We start from the raw sequence: 24302 nt of genomic DNA on the forward strand, positions 1-24302 counted from the left end.
CCATTTAACGGTATAAACAATTTGAAATGCAGGTATTACGATCTCATTTTATAGATATAGAAATTGGGGTGCAAGGAGTTTACACAATTTATCTAAGGTTACAAAACTAGAGTTGGAGAGAGGTGGACTACAATCCTAGCCTTTCCAACATCAAAAGCCCACATAAATTACACTTCTAAGAAGTATAGTATGAAAACTAGAAGGCAAGAGACTATAATTCTACTTGTCAGGCATGTTCTAAAAGAGACTTAAATAATCAGGGAGTACATAGGATTGGATATTTTTAAGCTATCTGAATATGAGAATGTTATTCTATAACTCTCGTCTCTCCTCTCTTACAGCATTGAGACATTCTTGCCCTAACATTCCTAAAGCAAAACTAATAAATTCAACATAATCCCTTTAAAAACCAATTCACAACTCACTGCTACTTTATTTTTAAGTTTTAAAAGTTTTTTGGTAAGATTATTTAGGGCTAAACCATACTATGTTATTATTTACTCTTCAAACAAGTATTTACAATATTCCTTCATGTGAATTTTATTTGTAAAAAATTATCCTAGCTAATCTTTAAAATACTGAGATAAAAGGAAATCACTGAAAATCTTTAGGTCTTTCCTCATGCATATCAAAAGTGTTACCGTAATCAACAGTTAGTTTACAAGAATACATTAAGAAAGTAATATAAATAGCTTAAAAGAATTTCAAAGAATGGTTAAAGTAATAGATTATTCTTTGCTACAGCAAGATTATATTCTGTGTTATGTACACTGAGCTCCTTTGGTTAAAAGAAATCATTACAAAATAGCTAATGAGATGTGTACTTCAAGAATAAAAATTCCAAAGTCCTATTTAAAATCCTTAGGTTACAGAGTCAATAAACATCAATACGCAGCAAGAAGAAAAGATACTTCTAAAATAAAATTATTTTCCCATAAAAAATTTTTAAACTGTTAGTATACATTTCTATACAAAATAAAAAAAAAATCTCAAATTAAGTACATTAGTTAGTCTTTTGGGTAAATACAAAAAATGTTTTTTAAAAAATGTAAATTTTGTGCAGTTGTACCCATTTTTGCCATACTCAGTAATTCAGACTAATGCAAATTATGGAAATAAATGGTCCTTACTATGTTTACAGAGAAAAAACTAAGAACCATTAAACATTCTGATGATTTAGTCTAATGGCATATGTCACACTCCCTAAAAGTTTTCCTGGAATAGATATACAACAATTTATTTTCAGTATTATTAGATCATATAGGCCAATTTGCGTATTTTTATTTTAACAGACTTCATGCATTCGATAAACATTTATTGAGCATCTATTATTTAACAGGAAACACTAGGGATATAGTAGTACATAAAAAAGATTCCAATAGGGGAAGGCAGACAAAAAAGTAAAAAAAAAAAAAAATACATGGTACAGAAGATTATGATAGGTGCTACAGAGAGGAACCACAAAAGGGGAATATGAAAGTGATGGTGCTGAATTTGATATAAGTTCCTAAGTTTATTTTAAATTTTATGACAGGTCTCAAAAGCCTGTCCTTCAAATAATGACCAACATATTGCAAGTCATCAATATTTATTTACAGAATAGAGAAGTATTTTAATGCCAAGATCAGAGCACTGGTTACTGTACTGAAGGGAAGGAAATGAGGCACAAAACACACAGCAAAGAGGTTTTTGATGTATCTGTAATATTTTGTCTTAAAAAAGTAGTAACATGTCCTCAAATAATTACTTACGCTAACTGTCTTGTCCAAAGAAGAAAATAATTTTTCAAGTACTGTATGTGTTCTGGTTGTACTCCTGTGATAACCACAGCAGTAAAGCTATCTTTTTCTTTCTCCTCTAAGATAAGATGATGTAGAAATCTTTCATCATCATTTGTAATGTGAACAGAATCAGATGGCTAGGAGAGTGAATATAAATACAATAGGTTAGATACACTTAATTGTAATAAACAAATAACATTTATATTGACTTTTAATATGATTTGCTTGGATAGTTTCATAAACAGCTTCAAAAAACTTTTGAAGGAAAATGGCCCAATACAAATCAGCTGAGTATGTGACAATGCTGTGAGAGCAGGATAGCTTTAACATAAATTGCTAATGTGGCATATATACAGGAGTACCCTATACCATAATGCTAAACCAATTGTAGAATCATAAAAGAAAAGGTAAAACAACAACAACAAATAATGAGTTTAAAAATGCTGAAAAAAAACTAAGGACACTTACCGTAGGGTGGAAAGAATTCTTCCTTGAGATACCTACCACTTAAATTGGTCAGGACAAATGCCCAGCTCTCCATGTTCAAGAAAACTGGGATGCAGCCTGAACCCAGCTGGCTTAGCCCAAAGGAACTGTGTTTAAAAGGGAGTAAAATCATCCTGTGCCCTAGTCCAGTTTCAGAGAATATCTATAGCTTGCTCAGAAGGAAAGTGGGGAGGGGGAAAGAACGGGGAGTGTTTGAGGGTAAGAATTACAAATGTCTCGTTTTTACAGTTAGTCTATATGTGTTAAAATTACATGTATACACATACATACACTATGTATGTTGCTATATACATAAAAGCTTGTAAGGATACACGCTGAACTATTACATCTAGGAAACTGTTTTTTTTAATAAGCATATATTACTACAGCACATTAAGTAAATAAAAACAAGCCCTCTAAGGGTGCCAGAGATGGTTAAGCATCTGACTCTTGATTTCAGCTTAAGTCATGATCTTGCAGTTTTGAGATCAAGCCCCCCATCAGACTCCTTGCTGAATGCGGAGCCTGCTTAGGATTCTCTCTTTCCCTCACTCTCTGCCCCTCCCCTACTCGGGCACATGCACGCACCCTCTATCTCTCTTGCTCAAAAAAATAAACACTCAAAGAAACCAACCCTCCAAAACCATTCCAATGCATCGCTACACACTAACTAATACTACAGCTACAACATATAGTATACAAGTAACATTTTATACCCTTTGAGAGCTTAGTGGATTAGTTTGGGTTTACTAATGATGTGGGTTCATTACCAAATATTTATCAAGCACCTTCTAAGTCCTATGACTCAATATAGGCACAAGGAAGATAAGAGTTAGCTAAGACAGTGCCCCTCCTCCCTATAAATTCCATCTAATAGATGAGAAACAAATGATTACAAAACAATGTGCCATTATAAAGATATGAACCAAGAGCTACAGAATTAAAAAGAGTGTGACATTTTCCCAGATTAGAACATTCCAGCCCCATGAGAATATGAAGGATTTGAGAGTATAAGGCAAACAAGGTAGTTTGAAGTATATATTAAATATATGATGAAAGATGAGGCTGGAAAGGCTGAAAGAAGCAGTGAAAATGGATGGAAGAGAGGGTAGATGAAAAACTATTTTAAAAGTCAGAACTGAATGGTGAATGATTAACAAGGATTACACAATTACTAACTACTCTGGCCAAGGGATACTGTTAATTGAAAAGGGTAGAGGAAAGGTGAAGAGAAAGAAATAGGGAAAGATGTAGATAATAATCTGATTTCAGAGGTACCAAAAGTGAGTTCTTTATGGAACATCTGGAAGGACATCTACCTGAAATTGGAAATGAGTATACCAGATATAATCAGCTGGTATTCAGCACCAATTCATCCCACCTTTTGTTGTCCCTTCCTGGGCTGCAGAGAATGCAAAACCAAAAGTCTACCTTTCAGACTCCCTTACATTTTAGGTTGTGGATGCCAATTCGGTTTCATCAATTAGATGTAGTAGCCAAAGATTTAGAAGAGGAAAATGACTCAAAGCCCATTTCCTGAGATGTCTTGAACGTTTTCTGTTATCATGCAAGGTACTGAAAGACCAATATTCAAGTTCTGGCTTCAAGTGTTAGCACTGATACAGCACGGGTTATAGCCAGAAGGTCTGTGTTTTGGTGTTGGGAGCAATTGTGGCAGTAAGACCTTTCCAACACCTGGATCACAGATAAGGCAGGGTGTTTCTAAATTCCAGATCCAGTGGTGGTCCTCCAGCTACCTTATTATAGCAGATGTTACAGCATGCCTTGAAGGTCACTTCAGAGTGTCCCAATAGCTTTCTATGAGGCTCAGCCAAGAGCCCACTCCTAGCGCTTTCAATAATCACGCAAACATCAAATTCCTTTTATTAAATCCTTTTCTGTTTGAAGAGCCTACAATGATTTATTTCCTCAATGGAGTCCAGCCTGATTCAGTGTCTCAATCTTAAGAGAAAAGTCTTGACAAATACAGATTTAAGAACTGTTAGTATTAAGTAGCATATATATTGCCTCCTAGAAAAAGCAAGACTCCTGGTTGCACATCAAGAGCCACCAACTCTGTACACATTGTAATAACTGTGTGTAAAAGTTGGAGAAGCCAAATAGTAGGCTGGAAAAGATTGTCCAGAAAAAGAAAAAGACCAAGGGCCTACCACTAGCCATGAAACCTATGTTAGGACAAATTAAGCACAAAATCACAGGAAAAAGTGGCAGAAATGATGATCCAAGAGACATTAGTTCTATCCAAGCTTTATCATACCTATACAGTTTTAAAAATCACTTGAATTCTGAACTCCTACTATTTTCCACCAGTTTTAACACAGCATAATATTTCCACAAATATACTTTACAGGGCTTTGTGATGGTAACATAAGATGAGAAAGATGGAATATCAGTATGTAAATATAATATGATATATAAATTGTGTAATAAATACAACAAACTTAAAAAGGGGAAAAAAGGGATGAGCAAAATGAAGAAATTTCCTAAACAGAGGAGAATGTTAAGTTATACAGAAAATAAAGGTGGCTTGAAAGTATTAAAAAAAAAAATCAGCCCATTAATAAAGAAAAGGTATTATTTTCACCTGTCAAATTGCCAGCATTTTACTGCCTTCCCCTCCACTCCACTTTTTAAAAAAAAGGAAATTATCAGATAGGCCCTTCCACATACTGTTTTGGGGAGTATATTAGATGTGGGTTTAACCTTCTAGAAGAGCAATTTTGTAATACACACCATGAACATTTAAAAAGTTTAAGTTCATTGTCATAACTATTAAAATTCTAATAGCTATATGAAGAAAAAACTGCAAAGACATTCATGGCAGTGTATTTATAATAAAATCCTTTAAATACAGTAAATGCTCAACAGAATAGTCAAGTTATAACACATTCAGACAAAACACCATGAAGGTATTAAAAATGTGTGTGTACTAGGGCAGCTGAGTGGTTCAGTTAGTTAAGCATCCAACTTTGGCTCAAGTCATGATCTCACAGTTCATGGGTTCGAGCCCCATGTCAGGCTCTGTGCTGACAGCTCAGAGCCTGGAGCCTGCTTCAAGTTCTGTCTCTCCCTCTCTCTCTCTCTCTCTCTCTCAAAAGTGAATGAACATAAAAAAAATAATAAAAGTGTGTGGTACAGGAAAACATTTTATAAAATGGAGAAATACTCAAAATGTTAAAAAAAAATGTGTGCTCAAAACGGTTATATAAAAAAAAATTAAGTAGATGAAGGGGATTAAGAGTATACTTTCCCCTTCCAACTCAAGATGTTAATAAGGAGGTTTTATTCTTAATTCCAGTGTTATTTACAGTGTTATATTAGTTTCAATAAGTGTACTCTTGATGAGCAATGAGTAATATACGGAATTGTTGAATCACTGTATTGCACACCAAAACTAATGTACAACACTGTGTAACACTGGAATTAAAATTTAAAAATACCAAAAAAAAAAAACAACCCCCAAAAACAAAAAAACAAAACACCCTATAGCCATATAATAAAATAAAAAAGGCTAGAAATTCAATGAGATATTTTTTTCTGGAATCTGAGCACATTTTTATTTGTACTTTTCTATAAATTTTTTATAACTTGTTTTAGAATAAGAAAAGACTTAAGAAGCTCAAACTTTAAAGATTTTAAAACAATTCTAAAATATTTCAAGTGGAGAAAAGTTGAATAATACAATACTATGAACTCACCACCAAGACTCAAATTCATTAATATTCTGCTCATTAAAATTAGAATATGAATGCAAATTTCTAACAAAAGTAAATCACTCATTTATTTCTCTGGAGCTCCAATTTCCTAAAAGCTTATTTCCCTATACTATAAGTGTTTTCTACTCTAAGTGTGAAACTGTTAGACAAAAAAAGATTTAAAAAATCAACCTCAGTGTAAGGGAAAAAGTTTATAATTATATGATCAATTTCCAAGGAAGTTTACTCAGCTTTATGAGACATCTTATTGCATTGAAGATTTCCAGCCTGAGAAAGCATGTATATGGTCACTTTTGCTATTCACAAGACTAAAGCAAAAAGAAAAAGTAATGGAATTTGAAAATTCCATACCTTCAAGTTTTTAAAGCAATAGCTAAGTATCTTAGCTAGAAATTGAAAAAACAAGTACTTGTCTCTATCTGTCCAATTTAACAACTTTATAATTAATGAGTTAAAATGTATCATACCTTTCTGTTTCTAATATATCCACTATATATTGCCTCTTTATTTTTCTCCTTCTTCTCAAAATCTTCTTTCGAAAGCACAAGTTCATGAACATCTTGGGAATCTGCAGGTTTGCTTATCATCTGTTAAATATTAAAGACTACTTTAAAAATTCCTAAAAGTTAAACTAATTAGTAATTTAGACAGAATCAACCTCCAAGTATTTTAATCAACTCTCATTTAAAAGAAATCTTTTTACTTACTCTGGCTGATTGTCCAACAAAGAAAACAGCCTGCTTGCCCCCAACACCAAAATAGGAAATATCACTATTTAAACTGCGTGGCACTGGTACTGGACGAACATATCCTGAATGATCACTAAAATAAAACATTAATGCAGTGACTTTAAACAAGCTACTTAGATGCCAAAGGAAATTGTTAAAGCACTTTTATTAAGTGTTAATATAATGATCCCCAAGCTAGACAACACCCGCATTCAAGGTAAAAGAATCAGAGCCCAAAGTCAAGATAAATAGTCCAGTGGTTCTCAAAATGTATTCCCCAGACCAGCTATATCAGCATCACCTGGAAACTCAAAAAATGCACCTTCTTGGGCCCACCCTACTAAATCATAAACTCTCTTAGCAAACAAGACTAAATAAATATCTGTACCCTTATATATCCTACTGCCCCTAGAATTGTCCCTTCAAAATTGTTTACTGCTTCTAAACTTGTAAAAATAATTTCTGAATAATGGGAATTATAGCAAAAACATTTCTTATTTCCTAGTAACATGACACAGAAGAACCTCTTATGGCACCATAACAACACTCTGGAGAGTAAGCATCCCTGGGTTCTCAAAATAAAGGCTAGGTATCAAGGGACACCATTTCCCAATATCAGATACAAACAGAACTGGGGGTGAGGCTACAACCCCTATTACACTCAATGGAAAAGCTAAAGATCAGATGTGGCACAGCTAGAAAGAGAAAATACAAAGACAGCATTCAAAGAACTTACCCATAAGAAATAAAGAAAAGGAACAGAAAATATCAAAGTAGGTATAAAAGACATACCTTTCCAAAGTAGGAAACTATCTCACTACACTACAAGCATAGTTCTAGAAAGAGGAAAAAATGGAAAAGGCTACAAATAATGTCTGACAAAAGCTGGGGAGTCAGGAAATGGGAAGCAGTTGCAAAAAGACACAAATTTTCAGCTATAAGAAAAATAAGGTCTGAGGATCTAATCACTAACACTACTGTATGTATAACTGAAATGTGCTAAGAGAATAAAATTTAAAAATCCTCTTCTCTGCCTTTCAATTGAGGTTTTAGACCAATTACATTACTGTGACTATTGGTATGTTTTGATTTAAACTTGTCTTTTTTTTTTTAATTTTTTTTTCTTCTGCGTTAAGAGGGAAAAAAAAAAGAAGTATGTAAGGTGATGAATGTGTGAATTAAACAGAGGGAAGGACTCCTGTTTAAAGGAAAATAACGAGGGCACCTGGGTGGCTTAGTCGTTTAAGCATCTGACTCTTGGTCCTGATCTCACAGTTCATGTGATCGAGCCCCATGTTGGGTTCTGTGCTGAAAGCACGGAGCCTGCTTAGGATTTTCTCCCTCCCTCCCACTCTGCTCTTTCCCCACTCATGCGTGTTCTCTCTCTCTCAAAATAAATAAACTTAAAAAATAAAAATAAAGGAAAATAAAAAGAATACAATTCAATATTTAATATATATCAACAGAAACTTTGTAAAAACAAAACATCAAGACAGTAAATGGCATGGGGGTACCTGGCTCAGTTGGTTAAGCATCCAACTTCAGGTAATGAATTCAGGTAATGAATTTAAGCCCTGTGCTGGGCTCTGTGCTGACAGCTCAGAACCGGGAGCCTGCTTTGGATTCTGTGTCACCCTCTCTCTCTGTCACTCCCCTGCTCACACTCTGTCTCTTTCTCTCAAAATAATTAATACTAAATAAATTTTAAGACAGTAAATGGCACAGGTATTACTGCTGTGGTATGCTAATACTGTATGTAAGTAGTATATTATTACTTGATATAGACTGTGACAAATTGAAGATACATACTTTGAATGCTAACATTATCAATACAACAAGGGTAGCAAATAATAAGCCAACAAAGGAAATAAAATACTCATTTTAAAATACACACAAAATACTCATTTTAAAATAAGGCAGAAGAAAAAAGAAAAACAGGAACAACAACAACAAAAAAAACATAATGAAAAAAACAAATAACAAAGACCGCAGAGTTTAAATCAAAACATCCCAATAATCACAGTAATGTAACTGGTCTGAAACCTCAATTCAAAGGCAGCGATTGTGTAATTTTAAGACACAACTATATTCTATCTTAAGGAAACTATTTTTTTTCTAGAAGCTCTCTAAAGTGACAATAGGTTAAAAAGTTGGAAAAAAAGTTACCATCAACACAAATGTAAAAGCTGGAGTAGCTACAGTAACATCAAAGCAAGCTGATAAGGAGTATCACCAGGAAACGATCAAAAAAATAAATAAATAAATAAATAAAAGAACAATGAAACAAATACATAGATAAAGAGGTCTTCATTCTCCTCCTGAGTTTTTAAATTATATTAGTCTGATGAAATCAAAATAACACCGTTTGATATGGTTCTCAATGTACATGGAGGTAAAACTTAAGAAAACTCAATTATAAATGAGAGACAGTGAGGGGACCTAAATAATTTGCTAAAATTTCTAAAATTCACTTTAAGTGGTAAAATATCCTTACTAGTACAATGTAATGTTATGTATGTATACAGTATTCCTCAGAACCACTAAAAAAAAACACAAAAATATAGTCAAAATCACTTTATAAAAATAGCAAAATACAGAAAAGTATGTTAAGTAACCCATAAAAAGGCCAGAAAAATGAAAAATAAAAGGAATAGAGAAGCTATACAATACATACTTAAGTCCTGACATATATATCAAGAACTATAGTAAATGTGACAATACAAATACACTAAATAAAATGAATAAAAAAGTGACCCAAGTATATACTGTCTACAAGAATTTCCAATATAATGATACAGGTAGGTTAAAAGAAAATGGGTAAGAAAAGACATACCAGGAAAACATGAATGAAAAGAAAGCTAAAGAATATCACATAAAATATACTTCAGAGCAAGAAAATTATCAAGGACAGAGTAGCATTACAGAATAATAAAAGGATCCACTTACCAAGAATGCATAACAATTCTCTAACTGCGTATACATAAAATAACACAAGTTCAAAATACATAAAGCAGAAATTAAGAAGTGAAAAAAGAAACACACCTGTAAATAAGTGGGGGACTTCAAAATTCCAGCAAGGATATAAAAGAATATACCAGCAAGGATATAAAACCATCAAGGATATAAAAGAACTAAACAATATCAACGAATGGAATCAAATTGATATTTAAAGAACACTCCTCCCAACAACAGCAGAATATATATTCTTTTCAAGGACACAGAAAATTCCCCCAAATAGATCATATTCTGGAGCACAAAACAAATCTCAACAAATTTAAACAGAGTGTATAGAGAATATTTCCTCTGACTATAACAAAACCAAACTAGACATCAACATAAAGAGGAAAATATGTTAAGAACACGTGGAAATTGAACAACACATTCCTCAATCTATGGATCAAAGAGCAAATTACAAAGGAAATAAAAAATACACCAAACTGTAGGACAATGAATATACACCATTATCAAAACTTGTGGGATGTAGTGAAAATAGTTCTTAAAGATTTGTAGCACAAAATCATCATCTTAGAAAAATCTCAAATCAATCATCTAAGATTCCACACCTCAAGAGAAAAAATTTTTTTAATTTATCAAAGCACACATTTCTTTGAAAACATTACCAATAAATATACACTACTAAACTTGAAAATGTAATGAAATGGACTAATTCCTAGTAAAATATAACTTACCAAAACTAAGTCAGTAATTGCCTAAATATTCTTATAACTATATTTAAAAAATCAAAGCAATAGTAAAAAATTCCTCCCACCAAAACAACAGACTCAAATGGCTTTGTATGTGAGTTTCAAAACCCAAACTTCCAAAAGAAAAAAAAAAACCCTCAAACTTACATAAGTGATGGAAGTATAAATAAATACAATCACTCTGGAAAACAATTTACTACCTTGTACATTGGAACTTTTAGCTTTTAACCCACAAATTCCCTTCTAGGTATCTAAGAACTTACGTAGATTTGGACTAGCAAATACATATGTAACATTATACACACACATAAACACTTATAAGTAAAATAGTAATGCTTATAATGCCAAATGTGGCATGGGGGGCCAAATGCCCACTGACTGGAGACTGGATAAATACAGTGCAATTTTAAGTATGCACAAAAGAATATTATATGGTTATGAAAAAGAAAAAACTACAGACCCACACAAAGACGAAATCTTAGTAACCTAAGTGAAAATACAAGTCCCTTATAGAACAACATATCGTATGACTATCCTTTTTCGCAGCATCAAAAAACAAGCAAAGTTAGATTTTTTAAATATAAGGAAACAAGGGGGCACCTGCATGGCTCAGTTGGTTAAGCATCCTGAATCTCAGTATCGACTCAGGTCATGAGCTCACAGTTTGATTTGTGAGATCAAGCCCTGTGTTGCACACAGCAAAGCCTCCCCTGCTGGGGATTCTCTCTCTCTCTCTCTCTCTCTCTCTCTGTCCCTCCCCTCCCCTCTCTCAAAATAAACAAACATTTAAAAACAAAAATAAGGAGTAGCGCCTGGGTGCCTGGGTGGCTCAGGCCTGGGTGGCTATGTGCTGACAACTCAGAGTTGGAGCCTACCTCAGATTCTGTGTCTCCCTCTCTCTCTGCCCCTCCCCTGCTCATGCTCTGTCTCTCAAAAATAAATAAACATTAAAAAAATTTTGTTTTTAATAAAAAATAAAATATTTTGCTCAAATAAGGAAATAAGAAAAACAATTCAAGATAGTTAACTGTGATGGAGAGGAAAAAAAACAGAACAAGGGAGGAACACACAGATGTAAGTTACAGAAACTGTGCTACTTACTGGTTTGGGTGATAAATTCTGGTTATTCGGCTTATTAAATTTTTCAATAAACCTTAAAAATACAATGCCTGAATTGATAAATTGTTATAAACCAAAAACTGTAATTAAATTCTATGAACCTAATGTATTAAAAAAAAAAAAAAAAAGGTAGGGGCACCTGGGTGGCTCAGCCAGTTAAGCAACTGACTCTTGATACTGGCTGAGCTCATGATTCCAAGGTTGTGAAATCGAGCTGACCCCCCCACCCCTACAAACAAAGTAAATGGTTTCTAAGACTTTAATTATTATGGCAATGCTTCTAGGAAACAACCTGAAAATACCCCCCAATATTATCTTAAAAACATATACGGGAAATACACAAAAGTTTAGAGAGAGATGGACTCAGAGATTAAACACACACATACTTAGACTGATTCAAAACTAAGAATTCTAGTCACTGACAGTGAATGGACATAATCACCAGGAATTAAGTCTACTTTTCAACCCAAAGCATCTATGCAAATCTAACCTAGGCAAAAACCCTATCATAGCAAATAAGGTTAAGAACACAAATGTCTAGGTTTCAGACTTGTGTAAATAAGTCCAGAAAATTTCCTTTATCTACACTCAAGGGTTATATAAACATTCCTTCATGAAGGTAAGTACAAGAGAAAGATAATCTAAGACCCTATAAAAATTTTTGCATCACAGAAGCACTCCTCTAGAGAATTTAGAAAGATCCCTCAGGAATAACATATCACAGTCCAAAAAAATTTCAAAAAACATTCACATTCTTGATACAATGTAAAAGGACACTGTATCTTTTTGATATATTAGTACTGTATTTATTAAAAGAGAGAAAAAAATATGCAAGAAAAGAAATCACAGAAGGTGTTGAAAGTAAGAAAAAGGAACAAGAAAGAGAATAAAATTAGTAAAAGAAACTAAAATATAAGTGGTTGCCAGGAAATAGGGTAGAGTGACTACATATGTATATTTATATCTATCTTGAATCTATCAAAGGGAATAACCCCACAATAAAGAAAGCTTTACCTCCAATAAAACTGACAAATGGCCACAGATCCTTATTAGAGTTTCTGGAATAAATCTATGCAACACAATGAAACTAACCCAATTAAAGTAGGACGCCTAAATGTTACATAATCATTCTCTGAATTCAAGTAACACAAATATCAGAAAGTAAAAGTTCATCTAAATTTGCAGAAAAGTACTGAAGACGAACTTTTTCTTTAGCAAAATTAGGGAAAATCCTGTTCAGGGTCCACTTCTACAACCTAAAAAAAAATGGCATGGGAAATAAGCTATGTGGCATACTATTTTTATAAAAAAAAAAAAAGGCTACCTAAGTTGAGGACCTTTCAGTGGCTGAGCAGGAGGTAGCACTGATTCAACACACATCTGGATTATGACCACACAGCAATTATGTTCTAGGTATCTAATTGAACTTCTTTTAAAAAAAATTTTTTTTAATGTTTTTTATGAGAGAGAGCATATGCACTAGCAGGGGAGGGGCAGAGAGAGATGGAGCACCAGCAGGAGCAGGGCAGAGAGAGACAAAGACAGAGAATCCAAAGTGGGCTCTGCACTGATAGTCCTGTGAGAGGCTTGAACTCAAGAACCGTGAGATCATGACCTGAGCCAAAGTCAGGTGCTTAACCAACTGAGCCATGCAAGCACCCCTCTAACTTTTTTTTTTTTTAAACGTTTGTTTATTTTTGAGAGAAAGAGCATGAGCAGGGGAGGGGCAGGGAGAGAAGAAAACACAGAATCTGAAGCAGGCTCCAGGCTCTGAGCTGTCGGCACAGAGCATGATGCAGGGCTCAAACTCACAAACTGCGAGATCATGACCTGAGCTGAAGTCGACACTCGACCAACGGAGTCACCTAGGCACCCCGAATTTAACTTCTAAGGCAATGATTATAATAATGCCTGAGTGATGAGCCAATTTTCTAGGTTCATGTAATGTTCTACATGTTATTAGAGGTTTGAATTACACAGGTGAATGCATTTGTCAAAAGTCAGTTAACAGAGTGAGCACTTCCATAATGGTAGAGTAAGGACCTATGAAAACTCACTCATTGATAAAAGCAACGAGAACATCTGCAAACATTGTCAAAAATCAACATTTTCAGAATAAGTATTAACCAAAGGCTTGAACAATCCAAGGAGTGTTTATTCAAGACACAGAGTTGAATCTCAGAACAGTGAGCTCTGTGATGTTTTAACATGCCCTATCCCACTTCCCGCCTCACCAGCTCCACAGAAGCCTTGAAAACTGATAGCCTTACAATCACAGTGAAAACCAGCTACCCAGGAGTCACTGGAGCAAGTTTGGAGTTCCCCTAAAGCCCCTTTCCCATAGAACTGCCATTATTAGATTTGTCTGACAGTTCCCAAGGAACCTCCACTCGTAGGGTTTGCCTTTATTTGACCCAACTCAGAACCTGCTCACTGTGAACCACTTTTCCCTCAGTCATTTGTCAAAAACTTATCAATGGTAATTATTTATGATCACAGCTGAGGAACGCAATGAAAACAACTGGGAGGAAATAAGAACCTGGCCAAAAACTGACAAAGAAAAGCTGGAGAATGAGAGGTCCATAGTGGGTTTTAAAAGCTGCAACATATTCATGAGAATAGAGAAGAAGGGCATACTCATATCCAGGGCTAGCCACATGCTCAAGAAAGCCCTAAGCTTTCATTTCTGGCTGACTTTGAGGTGCTGTGCAAGCAAGAAGTAAAAACAAAGGCAGAGTTTTAAACTTCCTACCAGAGCATTAAAGACATACTCCAATATGCAAACAGAATGCACTGGTAAAAGCTTGGAAGACTTAATGGTTCCAGACATTTAGGGAAATGTCCAATCACTAGCTAGCAACACAAGATAAAGAATACAGACTTTACAGAATTAGTTTAGAGGGGAAACTATAAAAATAACAAAAAAACCAGAAGCAACAAACAAGCCGTGGGGAGAAGAATCAATCTAATTTCCAGAGTTGCAACACTATATTATTTAAAATGTCTTATTCTCAACAAAAAATTGTAAACTGGGGCGCCTGGGTGGCTCAGTAGGTTGGGTGGCCAACTTTGGTTCAGATCGTGATCTCACAGTTCCTGAGTTCGAGCCCCGCATTGGGCTCTGTGTTGACAGCTCAGAGCCTGGAACCTGCTTTGGATTCTGTGCCTCCCCCTCTCTCTCTTCGTCCTCTACAGACAGACACAGACAGACACACACACACACACACACACACACACACACACACTCTCTCTCTCTCTCTCGCTCAAAAATGATAAACATTAAAAATAGTTTTAAAAAAAGAAAAAAATTATAAGCCATGCCAAATTATAGTCCACACACAGGAAAAACAGCAGTAAGAAGAAACTGTCTCAGAGAAAGCCCAGACACTAGACTTACTAGACAAAGATTTAAATCAGTTATTTTATTTTTTAAATACTTATTTATTTTGAGGGGCAGGGCAGAAAGGGAGAAAGAGAACCCCAAGCAGGCTCCACGTTGTCAGCAAAGAACCGGATGTGGGGCTTGATCTCACGAACCATGAGACCATGACCTGAGCCAAAACCAAGAGTAGGATGCTTAACCAACTGAGCCACCCAGGAGCCCTTAAATCAGCTATTTTAAAGTGCATTACATGAACAGAAATCATGAAGTAAATAGTGAAGTATGAGCACAGTGTTTCACCAAATAAACAACAACAGAGGCAGAAATTATTTTTTTAAAAAGAACCAAATAAAAGTTCTGCAATTTAAAAAAATTCAGTTAAGTGGCTCACTAGCAGATCTGAGTTGGCAGAACAAAGAATCAGTGAACTTAAAGGCAGGTCGACTGAGATTACTTAGTCTGAGGAACAAAAGGAAAAAAGAATAAAGAAAAATGAACACAATCTCAGAAACCTATAGGACACCATCAAGCATATCAATATATGGATAATAAGTGCCACAGAGAAGAAAGATTTGAAGAAATAATGGCCAAATACTTCCACAAATGTGATGAAAAACATTAATCTACAAATCTAAGAAGTTCAAACACCAAGTAGAAGGAACTCAAAAGACCCAAACCTAGACACATCAGTATCAACTATTAAAAGCCAGAAAAAAAAAAAAAAATCTTGAAAGCAAACAGAAGAGATTAGTCACACACAAGGGATATGCAATAAGATTAACAGCTGATTCTTCATCAGAAACTATGGAACCAAAGGCAGTAGGTGAACATGTTCAAAGCATTAAAAGAAAAAAACTCAACTTTCAAAAATAAAGGAAGGTTAAGACAGTCCCAGATAAACAAAAACTGAGGGAATTTGTTGCTAGTAGATCTGCCCAAAATAGTTACTAAAGATGATGCTTTTTACATCCTTTCTGATTTTTTCCCCCTTCTGATTTAAAAGATAACTGCATAAAGCAGTAACTATAAAACTATGTTGATGCAATTATGATGTATAAAGATGTCACTTATATAAAAATAACAACACAAAGGAGAAGGAGAATACAGCCATATAGAAGCAAATTCTTTGTATATTCCAGACAGTAAATTGCTATTAATCCAAACTGGATTGTAAGATATTAATTGTAATCCCTACAAAAACAACTAAAATTAGACTAACAACTACTGAAAGCACATTAACGATTGCTAAGAGTGAGGGAGATGGTGAGGGGACACACAAGTGACTACCATGAGTAAAGGTTTCTTTTCTTTTGGAGTGATGAAAACGTTCTGGAATTAGTGGTGATGATGCACAACTTTGTGACTATATTCAAAACTACTAAATTGTACACTTTAATATGGTGAATTTTATGGTATGTAAATTATAGAACCATAAAAAAAAAAGAAATCCAATGAAAAGCTTAAGACAGATGTGAGCATTTCACTGCATATAAATTTTACCTCAAAAGAAACGGAATCTAGTAATGGTATCAATGCTTTAAGCATTAGGAAAAAGTTTACAGATATCTGTAATTTATTTTGAATTAAATTTTAAAACCTGAACTGAAGATCAGTAGGATAGACTAGTGGGAAAGCAACAATCAATGGTAGAAAATAGGTATGAGACGGGCACTGAGGAGGACATTTGTTGGGATAAGCACTGGGTGTTGTATGGAAGCCAATTTGACAATAAATTATATTTAAAAAAAAAAAAAAGAATGTAGGTATGAATATCTGGGTTATCACTGTAGAATTTCAACTTTTCTGTATGACAATGTTCATAAACTGCTGAGGAAAAGAATAGTGCTGAAGAAACACTCAGATCCAGGTTTTGAACCTTTCTACAACTAGTCTGAACTCCACAAAAAACTAGTATTGTTAAAGACATATATGTGACAAATTATTGTAAAGGAGAACATAGAGACATAACAAAGGGGAAAAACTTGAATATGAACATTATATATTTTGAATCAATGATAAATTTCTTGGGTGTGATAATGGTATTATCATTATTAGAGTATCCCTGTGAAAGAGATACTTGCTGCAGTATTTAGTAGTGAAATTTCATAAAGAATCTAATTTTTAAAACGATTTAGGAAGGGAATGTGAGTATGCATATAGACAGAAGATAACAAATGTGACAAAGTGTTATTTAGCAAATAAATCTAGGTGAAAGATACGTGCATGCTAATACTGCTTTTTCAACCTGTTAGCTTTAACTTTTTCAAAATAAAAAGGGTGGGTGGAAGAGGAGTACCAAGGTTGAGCAGGAGTTATAAAGAATTTTGGCAAGTAACAACTCTCACCTCATCTCCCTCTATTCTCCCCTCCATATACTGTGGTCTAACCACACTTGTCTCCTTGCTCTGTCCCAATCAAAACAAGCTGATAATACTTTCAAGGTCTTTGTCTTTGCTGGTATTCTTTCTACTTGGAATATTCTTCCCCCAGATCTTCACTTGGCTATTTTCTTTTAATCATTCAAGCCTCAACCAATGTAATCTCAAAGAGGCCCTCTTATCTAATGATTTTAACGTAAGAGATGCCCATCAGGCTCTAACACATCACCTGATTTTTTTTTTTTTTTTAACGTTTATTTTTGAGACAGAGACAGAGCATGAATGGGGGAGGGTCAGAGAGAGGGAGACACAGAATCTGAAATAGGCTCCAGGCTCTGAGCTGACAGCACAGAGCCCGACGCAGGGCTCAAACTCACGGACCATGAAATCATGACCTGAGCCGAAGTCGGCCGCTTAACCGACTGAGCCACCCAGGTGCCCCTGATTTTTTTTTTAATGTTTATTCATTTATTTTGACAGAGAGCAAGAGTGAACGAGGGAGAAACAGAGAGAGAATGAGAGAGAGAATCCCAAGCAGGTTCTATGCTCAGCCTGGAGCCCAATGAGGCATTCTATCCCACGAACCGTGAGATCGTGACCTGAGCTGAAGTCAAGAGTTGGATGCTTAACGGACTGAGCCACCCAGGCGCCTCTCTCCCCACCAATATTTTCTTAACAGCAATAATCCATGACTGGAATGCTTATAAATTTTTTGTGTGTTTTACTTCTGTTTTTCTCTCTACAACATAACCTACAGGCCAAGAGAGTCAGTTGTTTTATATTTTAGGCTGTCCTTCCTTGTCTTCCATAGCCTGTGTCCTATGACATCCACTCTTGTAGCCAGTAAAAACTAAACTGGAAATAGTAAAGCAACTGATAATCTTCTTCTACAAGAGTAGAAGCTAGGGGAATAAGCTTTGTTAACATCTGATGTTAACAAAAATCAGAGTGGGTGGGTCAAGGGACCGATATTAGACTCAAAGACTATGAGTATATAGTAGCTACAACAACTGATTGTTTAGTGATACCTAAAATGCTAGGACCAAAACCAGCAACAGTTAGCTTTCTACCAAAAAATAAAATGTCTTGGGGTGCCTGGGTGGCTCAGTTGGTTGAGCGTGTCCGGCTCCTGATTTCAGCTCAGGTCATGATCTCATGACTTGTGAGATCGAGCACCATGTCAGGCTCCACGCTGAGCATGAAGGCTGCCTGGGATTCTCTCTCTCCCTCTCCACTACTTGCACTCTCTCAAAATAAATAAATGACTGTTAAAAATTTTAAATTTCCCTAACGTTTGACTTAAGTTTAAAAGTTTACATTGTGCTAAGACCTAGAGAAAAATGAGAGTCCATCCATGTTCCATGAATCCAGGTAAAATTTAATCTAACACTATAGTTTCTACTCTTCCATTTGATTTAAATGACATTTTTCTACCTTTTTTGCCCAATCTACTATTTGTCCTCCTTTCCCTTATACCTAATATTTCTATCGCATGCTAAATTCTATCCTTACATTATATAAGACCATGGTCTTTGCCTTCTCTGTGGATACTTTATAAATCCTTGAAATGACATGTACTCATGAATATAATGAAAAAGAATGGTTGTAGAAAAGTCTGAGGGTAATAGTGAGAAAGTAGTAACTAAAATGATAGCTTACAGAGCTTGTATTTACTCATTGCTTACCATAAACCAAGCTCTATTCTAAGGATTTTACAGTGTACTAACTCACTTGGTTTTCACAAAACCTCATGAGGTATTATCCACATTTTACACATATGTAAACTGAAACCCAAAGAAGTAAAATACCTTGACCAATGTCATGCAACTATTAAGGCTAGATTCAAATCAAGCCAAATGATTTCTGAGACTTTCTTCACTATATGGCCTCTAACCATGACACTGTAAGTGTGTACAAATTTGATAAAAATTCCGTGGGTGCTGAAATTTCAGAAACAAGAAGGCAAATATGCGAACTATATTAATTTTTAACAATGTTAAGATTAATCCCTAAATTTGACTGATTCTCCTTGACATGACAAAAAGAAAAAAATAAGACACAAACATTACTTAAAAATAATATTAACAACAACAACAGATTCTTCCCAAGTGTGCTACCTGAAGTACACAACATAGCTGAAAATACCAAAAGACTTGTGGGTCACAGTTCTTACTAGAATTCAGCTAATATCCCAAAGACCTAAATCTTTATAACCCTGACAACTTCTAGTATATTTTGTTTCCCCTATACCATTCTCATTCAGGATATTTTCTATAAGCATATTCTGATACAAAACTCTTGACTAGACACTATTCACTAACAGCTGTGAATGTTTTATTAAGCAGAGACCTGTCAAGTAGAACAATGGTGAACTCAACAGAACTAAACGTGGTTCATTAGACACTCTGTAAGTCACATCGGGTGATTTCTAAAGCCTAGTTTAAAACCATCCTACTGCTCTAGAGACCACAAAGCTCTCATCAAACTTTAGTAAGGAAAGGGTGAAAGGTCCAAAGTACTTAATATATCATAGTAGCTTCTACGTATCTTAGGAAATGCAAAAATATTTCTTCAGTGGAAGGGCAAAATATTATGTAATTTTGACTATTTCTAAGTACTGATAATAAAAACTCAATAATATAAAAATCTAAGTATATATGCTGACAATATATATGCTGATAATGTCAAAACCTCCAATGTACCACATTTAACTAAAGACATATTAGAGTTCCCATCCTTATTAAAATTCCCAGCTCCCCATCAAAAAAGTGAGTAAGGTTTTCTAACCTTTCAAAGTCACCTTGCCTTGTAAATTTTGACAACCTATACACGGCCCAGTTGTTAAGCTGTTTAGAGGTCATTCCTCTTCCATTATCTATTACTGCAACGGCAGGTTTTCCTTGTGTTTCATCAAAAAGCTATGAAATAAGTTCACAAAGACAGGAAAAGTCAAATCAATATTAAAAATATAAAAAGTTAAACATTAAAGAAGTAATTCAATGGGCTCACTCACACATTGCTGGTGGAAGTGTAAATGTATTACAACTTTCTAAAAGGTACTTTAGCTATATAAATCAAAGGCCTTAGAATTCTTCATGTCCTTTAATCCAGAAATTCCATACCTCAGAATTTAGCTTAAGGAACTAGATACATGTACAAAGACCTATCAATCATGCCAGCATTCCTCACAATGGCAAAAATACAGAAAAAAATCTAAATGTTCAACAACAGTAGATTATATAATTTATCATATAACCAATAAATGAAACTATAACAACATTATACTGCAGAATATTCATATGACAAATGTCTACAACGTACTCTCAAGGGAAAGTAGAAAATCACAAAAAACAAAATGTAAGCTATGATCACACATATATATATACACATATATGCACAGAAAAAAGGGCACATAAAAAATTTTAACAATGAAGAGACATCAAATAATTATTTCTACTTTTAGTTTTTGACCTTATTTTCTAATTTTTCTACAATGAACTTACGGTACTTCTATAAAAGGAAAAGTAAAATTTCTTTATAGTATTATTTTCTTACCAATTTGATCTGTATTCTTCTAATACCAGTGTTTCGAGAAGTAGCAGACAATGAATTGTCAATTAATTCGGCAAGAGCAAATGCTGGAAGAGAATGAGAAGACATCACTGCTTAACTTTTCCCTCCCAAATACTTCATTTAAAAGTACAAAGTAAAAGAAACTCTGAAGTACCTTAAGCCATCACTTTTATTTTCCAAAGAGCTAGAATTAAAGTATTATCCTGATCCTAATGATATAATACATAATAAAGGCATCATCACCAATCACCACCGCATAAAAAAGCAGTCATCACCCAGTACTTGTAAGGCACTAAACGGCATGAGTCAGCCAGCCATGATTCCTGGCTTCAAGGAGTTTATAATCTAAAGACAGACATACAGACATAGAAGACAAACAGAAGACCATAACCATAAAATCAAATACTAGTTCGTGGTATGTAATACATCATGCACAAGTCAAAAGTAAACACATTTAAAGATGAAGGGGCAAATCTAAAGCAACTATAAAAGTGTCTATTAAGAACTAATTTAGATATGGAAATCTTGTAACTAACAGCAACTTGTCAAATGGCAAAACGTGTCTGTTTAACAGAGAACTGCTAATTATTTCCTACAACAACCAAGCTGATATTCAACTTCTTAATGGCTCACTATTATCACCTAATATTCTCTTTTCTTCAAGGTCACTACTAAAACTATTTTCCACTTTTATTTCCTTAATTAAAAAGGGCAACATACCAAATTTATGTCTCTTACTTTCCCTGAAGCATAACCCAACACTATAAATTAATCCACAGAGTAGCACCCCAGCAAGCATTCCAAAGTCTAAACACTTACAGAATGGCTATGTTTATAAACTACAAAGAAGTTACCACAAATCAGATTACATATAAGGATCTGGCCAATGGTAATGTCTAGAAAATGGAGGAGGAACATTGTAAGAAATGGGAGGAAAAGAAAGAAGAGAAATTTGGAGGGAAGAATTTGGTATCTGCAGAAATATGAATGAACAAAGGAAAAAAATTCAAGATGGTTTTGAGTCTTTGCTCTAGAAGACTTGATAAGTGGTCATATTTACCAGTAAGGAAAAATTTAGAGGGGAAGGAAAACAATCATTCCGTTTTAGCTGCAATGCCCCACCACTACTACATCAAACTCAATGAGTAGAGGTGGCCCATAGGGAGCTAGAACAGATACTTGAGAGAATAAAAACAGCCAGAGGTAAGGATTTTTGCTTCACTGACAGAACAGTTAAGGCTTGGATCACTTAAGAGAAAAGTATAAACAAAGAGCAGCATGACTTGAAGAAATATCCACTATATGGTCAAGGATAGTAAGAAGCACCACCAAAGGCCAATGAAACAAAAGGAGGGAAAGACCTAGGAATGTAAAGTCACAGTAATCAAAGCAAGAACTTAAACAGGGAGACTTTCTTTTTCATATGACAGCAGGAATGATGACTAGCACAACTAATCTGGAAGGCAATTAAATTTATATCAAATCTTGAAAATGAACTACCTATTCACTCTATAATTACATATTTAGAAATCTATCTCCAGAGAAAGAATTACAAGTTCATTCAATATGCAAGTATTTAAACACTTAGTATTTTCAGCCATTATTCTAGGGATAGAACAAAACAGACAAGAGTCCTAATCTTGTGGAGTTAACATTCTAATTAAAAGACGGAAGAATCAGGGCGCCTGAGTGGCTCAGTTGGTTAAGCATCTGACTTCAGCTCAGGTCATGATCTCACTCCTGGTGAATTCAAGCCCCACATTAGGCTCTGTGCTGACACCTCAGAGCCTGAAGCCTGTTTTGGATTCTGTCTTCCTGTCTCTCTGCCCCTCCCCTGCTCACCCTCTCTGTCTCAAAAATAAACAAACATTAAAATTTTTTTTTAAAAAGATGGAAAATGATGACAGAGATGGAAAATGTAATATAATCATAATCATGTTAGAAAGTTGTATACGTGATGGAGAAAAGAAAGAGCAAAGAGACTAACAGTAAAGGCACAAAGGAAATACAGTTGCAATCTTAAGCAGGTTAATTTTTGTTAAGAAGGTAATAAACAAAACTTCAAAGAGGTGAGGCAATGAGACAGGGCCTATCTGGACAAAGAGTATTACAGGCAGAAGGCCCTAAGCTAAGTATAGAGCTGGAACTGGGGTAAAATGAACAAGCAAAAAGAAGAGTTGAGACAAAGGCAGAGAACTCACAAAGCAGAGCTACAAAGGCCATATAGATGATTAAAAAGACTTCGGCTTTTATTCTCAGTGAAATGGGGAACCATCAGTGTTTTCAGCAGAAGAGTAACACAATCTGACTTCTCAAACCTTACATGGACAGGCATGAAAAGGCAGAAATGAATTAAGAGTTCACTATATAATCTAGGTGATGATTCCTCGAGATCAGGTTTAAAGAAACAGAAACTGTCATTTCTAGATACACACTGAGGATAGCGCCAACAGAACTTTCTGACAGACTGAATGAAAGATCAATTTGATTTTTGGCCTAAGCAACTAAAAAAACAGCGATAATCAATTTGGATGGGAAAATTATGTGTAGTTAGGATTCATTGATCAGATCAGGGCTCCCATCTTAGGTTTTCTAGTGGAGATAACACATGGGCAGCTGCACAGACAAAACTGGGATTCAGGAGAGAAGTCTGACATTATTATCAATATTTAACTAAAAACTACCATTTCTATCACCTCCATTTAGGAGTCACTGCCATAAAGATGGTATTTAGAACAATGACATTGGATAGGATGACTAAATAAGATAAGGAACCAAGGAACTAAGCCCTGAGGCACTTCAAGATTAAGAAGGTTGAGGAGGGAGGTCAATTATATCTCAACTAAAGAAAAAAAGAAAAAGAAGAAAAAAGAAGATGGAGAGAGAAGACTACAGAGAAGACAGTGAGGTAGAAACAAAATAGAGTATGGTTTCTCAAAAGTTAAGTGAAGATTATTTTATCAAGGAGGAAGAAGTGATAAACTGTCAATGCCTTGAGTAAAATGGGAACTGAAAACTGATCATTGGATTTAGTCACTGGAGACTTTAAAAGTGTAAGTACAGGGGCAACTGGGTGGCTCAGTCAGTTGAGCATATAACTCCTGATTTCAGCTCAGGCCATGGCCCCAGGGTTGTGGGATCAAACTCCCTGTTGGGCTCCTCACTGAGCATGGAGCCTGTTTAAGATACTCTCTACCACTCTCCCCTGGCTCGCACTCTCTTTAAAAAAAAAAATACAAGAGAGTGAAAAGGAGAGAATGGGAAGAGGAGCGACACTACTGACAGTAAATACAGTCAACTCTTTTAAGGAGTTTTGCTGTAAACTGGAACAAAAACTGGGCAGTAGCTGGTGTAAGTAAGTATGATGTTTTTAAGATGGGAGAAATAAGACGGTAGCTTTCTTGTATAGAATGA

At 34.9% G+C, this 24302-nt stretch overlaps 1 protein-coding gene across 3 annotated transcripts in view; it reads right to left on the reverse strand.

Moving 5' to 3' along the window:
- Nucleotides 1-24302, reverse strand: part of SMCHD1 (structural maintenance of chromosomes flexible hinge domain containing 1) — a 152799-nt gene that overhangs the window by 117073 nt on the left and 11424 nt on the right. For 2 of the 3 annotated variants that reach the window (XM_027068601.2, XM_053206131.1), the window contains exons 4-8: nucleotides 20871-20953; nucleotides 20103-20233; nucleotides 6712-6826; nucleotides 6472-6591; nucleotides 1752-1918 (exon numbers count right to left, since the gene is read on the reverse strand). In XM_027068601.2, coding sequence (XP_026924402.1) covers nucleotides 1752-1918; nucleotides 6472-6591; nucleotides 6712-6826; nucleotides 20103-20233; nucleotides 20871-20953 — 616 coding nt within the window. Of the gene's footprint in view, nucleotides 1-1751; nucleotides 1919-6471; nucleotides 6592-6711; nucleotides 6827-20102; nucleotides 20234-20870; nucleotides 20954-21042; nucleotides 21177-24302 lie in introns of those variants that run through there. The other variant, XM_053206132.1, reaches the window with a different exon arrangement.

Source organism: Acinonyx jubatus, chromosome D3 (genome assembly GCF_027475565.1).
Source record: "Acinonyx jubatus isolate Ajub_Pintada_27869175 chromosome D3, VMU_Ajub_asm_v1.0, whole genome shotgun sequence".
NCBI lineage: Eukaryota > Metazoa > Chordata > Mammalia > Carnivora > Felidae > Acinonyx > Acinonyx jubatus.